This window comes from Camellia sinensis, chromosome 2, assembly GCF_055761805.1.
Source record: "Camellia sinensis isolate YWXY chromosome 2, ASM5576180v1, whole genome shotgun sequence".
Lineage (NCBI taxonomy): Eukaryota > Viridiplantae > Streptophyta > Magnoliopsida > Ericales > Theaceae > Camellia > Camellia sinensis.
In genome coordinates this window covers 17,574,374-17,582,523 of record NC_138962.1, presented here as the reverse complement: position 1 = coordinate 17,582,523, position 8,150 = coordinate 17,574,374, and the positions used below count along the sequence as shown (strand labels likewise).

Here is an 8,150-nt window from a genome sequence, read left to right as displayed (position 1 = left end):
ATTACAAAGTCAACCCAAGATTGGGTAATTGTAGGTATATAAAAATTATGTTCTTTTTAATTTTGAAATTTCACTAGTGTTTTGGAGAGTAATTTGAATATACATCTTGATGAGTTTCAAATATATTTTCTTTGAGCATTTTAAGGATCCATATGGTTCCTCCAACAACAACAACAAAAAAAAAATATATATATATATATATATAGTTTAAGAGTAGCTTAGCTTAGATGGTCTCAATTTTTTTTAACAAACCAAGTCAAATGGAAGATAATAGCATAAATTAGTGATTATATATCTTTGTTTTATGAATTTCATACCTAATAGTTTCTAGAAGTAAATAACTTGTCTTTGCATGACAGTATGTGAAACTTTGGATTAACTCTTCTATTTCACTTTGCTAGCATATTAATTATTTTTTTATTTTTTTGTTCTGTTTATCTTTAATTTTCATAAAATTTTGACACTTCAAATTCAAATTAGTTGACCTCAAAAAAAAAAATCAAAAAAAAAAAATCAAAAATCAAAAATTAAACTAGTTTTGTTTGAAATAGATATGCTTTGATATGACATTTTCATTTACTTTAGCTTGCGTCAATGTTGAGGATCCATATTTTCTGAAGAGTTTAATTACCTAATCCAGCTGAAATATGTTTGTATAACATAACATAATTAAAATGAGTTGTGACACAATAACATTATATCTCTTCTTTTGTCTTTTCTTTTTTTAAATAATATAAAATAAAATAAAATTCAAATGTAAAAATGTTCTAAATAAATCTTGAAAACCCAATAGCCTCTTATATTGGAGGCGGACAAATAGAATAAAATCTATTATTGGCCAGCTACTTCCATGGACGTTTTTTTTTCCGCTCCTAAATTTTGCCATCTTTGAACTAAATCCAAAACCATATTTAAATAAAAAATTATATTCTCACAAAATAATTTTACACAAAAGGATATATGTCTCAATGCTACGAATAAATCTCATACCCATGTGAGACATTTAGTCATTTATTTGATAAAAAAATTAAACCTATAATATTTTTATTTACAAAAAAAACCTATTAGAATGATGTGAGGCAATGACATTTTTTTAATTAAAATCATTTAATTAGTGTATTGTTTTAAAGTGGCGCGTTCCAATTCAGTCATTCTATACAAAAATACATTAATTATCCACTTCAAATCTTCAAAAGATCTTTGAATCTTCAAAAAATCTTCTACATGTACAGAATTTGATTACAGAATTGAGTATTCACTTCGATACAAAATGAGGTATTAACGTAGAAGGGCTTGATTACAAAATCTTATTAGGCTTGATTACATTTACAGAATTTGATTACAAAATCTTCAAAAGTCTCGTTTGAGAAGGGTTTTTTGACTTGTTTGAGAAGGATTTTTTGACTTGTTTGACTTTTTGTGAAAAAAAGAATTTAATGATTATGGATTGGATGTGATGTTTTGTCTTATTGGACTTAAAAGCCTATTTTGTCTTTTTGTGATTAAAATAGTCCCCAACCCAATCCTTCTTCCCAAAAGAAGCCTTAATGGGTCATATTCATGGGAGAGTTATGTTCGGTTTTATAATCAAATTCCATGCATTTAAAAAAATTTAATTTTCAACTGATTTTTGGTTAATTAGGGAGAAAGAACCAACAAAACCTAATTAGGATTTTAATTGCTAAGGTGTGTGGTTAGTTAGGTCATGGCCAAAACAATAATTGCTAGTTTGGTAGAGACGGTACTACAGACAGTTGTTGGTTTCTTCACGCATTTTATATACTTTTTTATTTATTTTAATATTTATATATTTTTAAAGTATATAATATGTATGGGAAGAGAGATATATAGGTTACCCACCCCTTCCTCTTCCTGGCTTCTCATCCTCTCACGGCTTATCCATTGACCCTGTATGTTAAAAAAAAAAAAAAAAAAAAAAAAAAAACCTCTTTCTTGAATTCTTGTTTGGTAAAAAGGATAGTCCAATTTATTTTGTTCCATAAATCCTCTAAGGAGGAAATACATAATTGAGTAAGGACAAAATAAAATTTTTTTTTTCTCGGACAATATTGTCAAACTAATATGTTACTGTCAAATAAAGTAGCATGTTATTGTTTATATCAATTTTGAAGGTAATAATTTTTTTTTAAAAGAATTTCAGAGTCAACATGGATATTATTTGATATATCTTGACAAGAGGATTCTAAAAATACTAATTTTATTAAAAATCGATATTTAGATCAAAAGTTACTAGTGTTCCACCCGTGCTATGCACAGATTGTGTTTACAATTATTTGTATATATGTGAATTGTGATTTTTAATTTTTTTTTTTTTTTTTTTGCACAAAAAAAATGAATATAACAAATGCAGCATGTCTTCAATCAATTATTTTATATTTGTTTTTATTCAAAATTTAAAAATAATGTACAGACAAAATTTATAACTAAATTAAGAAAAAAATTATTCCTAACGACATTTTTTTACTTCTATATAAATATTTTTAAAAATAAACCTGAAAAAAATAGTCAATATAAATGTTGTACATTAAGCAAAAAAAAATATAGTTAGTAATTATGCTTATATAAATTTATTATAGTTTTGATTTCAAATTTAAAAAAAAAAAACTATTTTAAAAGCATTTTATTTAACTAGTACCAAATTGAATTTTCTTAGCAAAAAGAAAAGTTATAAAATTTTGTTACAAATTTTCAAATGTCTATTATTAAACATTCTATTCTACTTGCTTTCTTTGAGAGTTTTAATATTTGATTTTTGCTCCACATTTATCATATAATTTTTATTTATTTTCCTTCATCTTGCTTGATTTTTGCATAATATTTCTTTCATAGTGCATCTTTGAGTGTATTAGTGAAAACATCATATACTTAAAATGCACAAAATTCAAATATATATAAATAATAATAAAAAAAGAGGAAGTAATTGTCTAAAACTAAAACTACTTTAAGAAAAAATAAAAAAAATAAAAACAAAACAAAAATGAAATTATTTGAAATAGAAAATGATTTATTTATTTATTAATTAATTTTTAAATGTAAACTTTTAAAGAAAACAAAGAAAATTGTATTTTAAAAAAAAAGTACAGAAATTAAACATAAAATATAATACAAAAAATAAATGAATCATAGGATTTTCAAGACGTGAGATTTACAAACAAATTTTATAAAATCTTATCTATTCATATACTTTTTGTGCATTTTTTTGTACTTCTAATCTTGAGAATGGCATTGAAATAATTTGCACTTCTTGCATTAGCTCCATCTAATAATTTTAGCAAGCACGGATGTAATAAATTTTATGACACAAAACACAAACAATTGTGAGACAAAGTATCTAAAAAAAATAAAAGTAACGTTCAATGATAATGTAGAAGTACACCTGACGTTTTAATTAGAGATATCACCAGATAAATCGTCATAGAAAATGAAGACAACTTTTATTTTTCATCACAACAATTACATAACTCAATACATAATTTAATGTCTCTCACTCTTCTATACGTCCAATTCTCTATCAATATTAGAATGAATGCATAAACAATAAACAAACAAAAAAAACAAAAACAAAAAAAAAAAACATTAGAGAAGACAAAGAGATGTGCGGTTTTCGACCTTTCAATTGCTGAGGATTTCTAATATTTGTTAACCATTAAAGCTGAATTCTTTGGTTTCATCTATATTCACTAGATAATTTGAGAGTTGACACGTGTCAAGTCTTTACACAAATACTTGACACATTTTTTTACCATTATTAATGAAATACACAGTGCAATTTTTTTTTTCTTTTTTTTTTCTTTTTTTTGCAATTGCAACTAGTTATTTTTTAATAAGAATTTATATTTGTTTTAGATATTTTTTTAATATATAAATTATTTTTTTTAGATTTTAATTAAATGCACAGAGTAATTTTTCTCTTTTTTTCGTAATTGCAACATATTATTTTTTAATAAAAATTTATATTTGTTTTAAATATTTTTTTAATATACAAATTATTTTTGACAGTGTAATTTTTTTCTCTTTTTTTCGCAATTCTAACATGTTATTTTTTAATAAGAATTTATATTTATTTTAGATTTTTTTTAATATACAAATTATTTTTTTAAAATTTTTTATAAAAATAATTTAACAATCTCATCACTAACTGTTGGAGAGAAGTTAAAAATGATACGACAATAGGTATGAAATAAGTCAAAAAGACTTGTGGGTTGAGAGAAATCAATAAAAATTGAGATTTTTTTTTAAATCAAAAAATTAAAAAATTAAGATTAAAATATTTGAACTCCTACAAAGCTTGTGGGCTAAAAACTCTTTTTTCGTCATATAATATATAGATATTATTTTACAATTTAATATTTTAGTAATAGTGATATATGTTGGATTTTTTTAAAAATATGTTTTTTACTTATTCTTAATACATTAAAATTTTATTACGAAGGAGTTTTGATCAAATCTAAAAAAAAAAATTAATCTCTTTCCAGAAGACAAACCAACCCGTCAAAATTCCCAAATTAGAAAAGAAAAAGTTATAGGGGAAAAAAAAAGATGGTGGAAATGAGGCCTTGAATTTCTTGAAATCACATGAATCAACATATGTAATCCATGATTCATCAACTGTAAAAGGTAAAGATAGAGAAAACCAAAATGAAAAACAAAACAAAAAAAGAATTGGGTTTTTGGGTAATGTAATGACTCTTTTGAGAGTAATGATATACAAATTAACAAAAACTATATACAAAATTATGGACATATCATTTTAAAAAAAAAAAAAAAATCATTAAAATACTTTTTAATAATAAAATTGTCACTGGCAGTGGTGAATAATTCAGTATGAAAATTATGAATGAAAAAAAAAAGAAAAGCATTTTCTCAAAATATAACACAATCAATGGAAAACATTCATCAAAATTATGGGATGAATATCCAAATGGTCATCTCTGTACTATATTAATACCATGCACTACTAGTAATTAATCATACAAGCAAGAGAAAATTAGAGAGATTTTAACCTAATATACCAATCTCTTACTCATTTCTCTCTCTCTTTGCTACAACAATTCAAATCAAACTTCATTTCATCTCCAAGCTTCTGTAATCCAAAACACCACTTTTCAACCCTAAGAAATCATAACCAGTGTTGCTGCTACTAGTTCCATCTCCACAACTGCACTCTTCGCTGTTTTGTATTCCCAAACTGCATGAAAAACAAAGAACAGAACTAGTTGTCTTCAATGGCTGATCAGACTGGTTTTGATAAGGAGGGCTAATTCTGAGCTCAAGATTGAGGTCTGGACAGCATTCTCGGACCGGGCTTTTCTCTTCTTTGATACTAAACCCGGAAATGACTTTCTCTTCTTCTTCTTTAGTAGCTGCAGTTGCAAAAGATATGGTTGTTACGTCGGCTGCCGCTGGCTCGTTAATCGGCCGGTGAGTCGCCGGATCAATGCCGCGGTTCATAAGCTTTCTTCTGATGTGGGTGTTCCAATAATTCTTTATCTCATTATCTGTTCTTCCTGGTAATCTTCCAGCTATAAGAGACCATCTGTAACAAAGAAAATTACCTATTAAATCACTAATTGTCTCAAAAACTTAAACTACTAGGAAATTAGCCCAATGATATATATATATATATATATTGTGCTAACAATCGTATCACGCGAGTGATCTTGTGGAGAGACAAACAGACTAAGAAACAAGTTGGATGATGACAGATAGAGTAGAATGCATAATGATAGAAAGAACAGAAACGTCAAGACTTGAATCCGAATTTATTGGAACCAGAGTTCTAATACTATGTTAAGTCGACCCCGTTGGGGACAACAAGACTTGAACCCGAATCTCCTAAAACCAGAGTTCTGATATCATGTTTAGTTGATCCCATCACGCATGTAGGGAGACAAACAGGCCAAAAAATGAGGTGTACAAAGACAGACAGAAAATAGTAGTACACAATGACAAAGATAGAGAAACAAGATTCAAACTCGGATCTCTTGATACCTTGTTAAGTCATCAATTAACCTACAAACTTATTTGAAAATGGGTCCAAGAATTTATATGAAGCTAACATTACCATTCACCCATTAAAGATTTAGAAAATTATTGCAAGATAAATAAGGCAAGATTTTTTATATATGATGTATATGGACTTACTTGTTGCCAAGAAGGCTATGAAGTTTGATGATGAGCTCATCTTCCTCTTCAGTGAAATTGCCTCGTTTGAGGTCAGGCCTCAGGTAATTGATCCAGCGGAGGCGGCAACTCTTGCCGCAGCGAAGGAGGCCGGCGGCCTTAGGAAGAGACCGCCAGCAGCCTTCGCCGTGAGCTCGTATATAAGCGATGAGCCGATCATCTTCTTCTTTGGTCCATGCTCCTTTGTTTGTGTGAGCTTTCTCACAGCAAGGTGACCTTCCCATCTGATTAGCAATTTTCTTTTCTTTTCTTTGTCTTCTTTCTCTTTTTCTTTGGGTTGCAGTGGTTATATGGTGGAAATCCAAGGCCGGCCCCTGTGAGTACTTGAGATGGGTTTTTATAGCCTTTTGACTCTTTATAGATATATATATATGTATATACAGGGAGAGAGAGAGAGAGAGAGAGAGAGAGAGGGGAAGTGACCCTAATTGCTTCTAGATGTGAGTTGGTGAGACAGGTTTGAGGGGAGTGGATGGTGTGGCTTCTCTTTTGATGATATTAGCATCATCAAATGTCATATAATAAGTTATAGGGACATTAACTATGGGTAATCTTCAGGTAGGTGTAAAGTAAGGTATATTAAAGTATAGCAAGACACGGTGTGTTTATTTATTTTTGCCTTTCTTTTGTCTAACTCTCAACAACTTTGAATTAATAATAATAATAATAATAATAATAATTCAATCACCCCCTCAAAATCCTCCATAAAATCATTTAGGAATTTTATTATATTATGTTGTTGGAACTAACATCTATACTGTGTTTGGTGATTAAGGCTACTCCTAAGAACTTAAATTATGGGAAAAAAAAATTTGATTTGTTAGTGGGACTTTAAGCAAAAATTGAGCAGTTTTATCCTTGTAAGTCAAATTTCTTTTGAACGTGGAAAGGAAATGCAAATAAATAAATAAATAAAGGAAGTAATTCTCATCTTCAGTAAACCTAATTAGATTAATGATCTAATGAGGAAATATAAAATATTGTTGTTTTAGTAACTTAGCTTTGTAGTAGGCACTAGGAAGAAGAAAATGTCCAAATGAGTTTGTCTATTCTTGTGCATAAGCATAGAGATGGTAGTTGTGATTCTTTATTCTATTGGTACTCTATCATGCATGAGAGAGAGAGAGAGAGAAAGAGAGTGTGTGTGTTAGCTAGGGTTTCTAGAAGACTTGGAGGTTGGATTGAAGGCAAGGATGATGATAAAAGAAAAAAAAGAGGAGAATAGAAAATGAAATGAGTGTGGTTGTGGTTGTATGTGGGCTTTGGTTCACCTTCCACTTACTTTATTTTTTCCTCCAAACCTTGTGGTGTAAGTTTAGGCAACAAAGTAGGGTTAGGATTTTAGGGATGGGAAGGTAGATTCACTTTATTGTTGTTATATCCTCTCCTCTCTCCCCAATTTAATTTCCTTATTATTTGTTACCCACCTCCACTCCACACATCATCTCTCTCTCTCTCACATTGACAGCAACTTTGAAAACAACTTGTGCCCATGAATCATGATTCTCAACTCTTATTACACCATCAACTTGCTTCTGATGAATTTAGAGAGAGAGAAAGAAAGAGATGAGAGAGGGGGGGTGCCCACTTGTGTAATTTCATTTGGTGTATTTTACCTACCATTACACCTTTTTCGACTGTCTTGGTCCGAAAATGGCCCCCACTTTTGATGTTGAGCCCTGGCACGATTTATGATTTTATGCCCAAACTCGCACACGTACATTATCCTTCCTTTATAAAAGAAAAAAAAATATGATTATCCATTTATTTTAAATTTAGAAAGAAAAAAAAAAACTAACTTTACAACAAAATCTTTAAAGCTGCCCATATACGATGGTCTAAACATGATATATACATATAATTTGATTATGGCACCGTTTAGGAAGAGGTTTTGTGGGTTTTTTAGCTATTTTAGTCACAAAAAATAAAATAGACTATTTTAGTCA

General features: G+C 28.7%; 1 protein-coding gene across 1 annotated transcript; it reads right to left on the bottom strand.

Moving 5' to 3' along the window:
- Nucleotides 1-4,923: 4,923 nt before the first annotated feature.
- Nucleotides 4,924-7,935, bottom strand: LOC114298594 (myb-related protein 308). Its single transcript, XM_028243207.2, has 2 exons — nucleotides 6,166-7,935; nucleotides 4,924-5,557 (listed from the first exon to the last, which is right to left on the bottom strand). Exons 1-2 carry the CDS (start codon nucleotides 6,426-6,428, stop codon nucleotides 5,086-5,088), a joined length of 735 nt encoding a protein of 244 aa, XP_028099008.2. The 5' UTR covers nucleotides 6,429-7,935; the 3' UTR covers nucleotides 4,924-5,085.
- Nucleotides 7,936-8,150: the final 215 nt, after the last annotated feature.

Bases quoted from the DNA above. Each gene is read 5' to 3' on its own strand.
- LOC114298594 (XM_028243207.2), bottom strand. From the start codon at position 6,428: ATGGGAAGGTCACCTTGCTGTGAGAAAGCTCACACAAACAAAGGAGCA. The intron at 5,558-6,165 runs GTAAGTCCATAT...TCTTTGTTACAG, and splicing joins CATAGCCTTCTTGGCAACAA to ATGGTCTCTTATAGCTGGAA.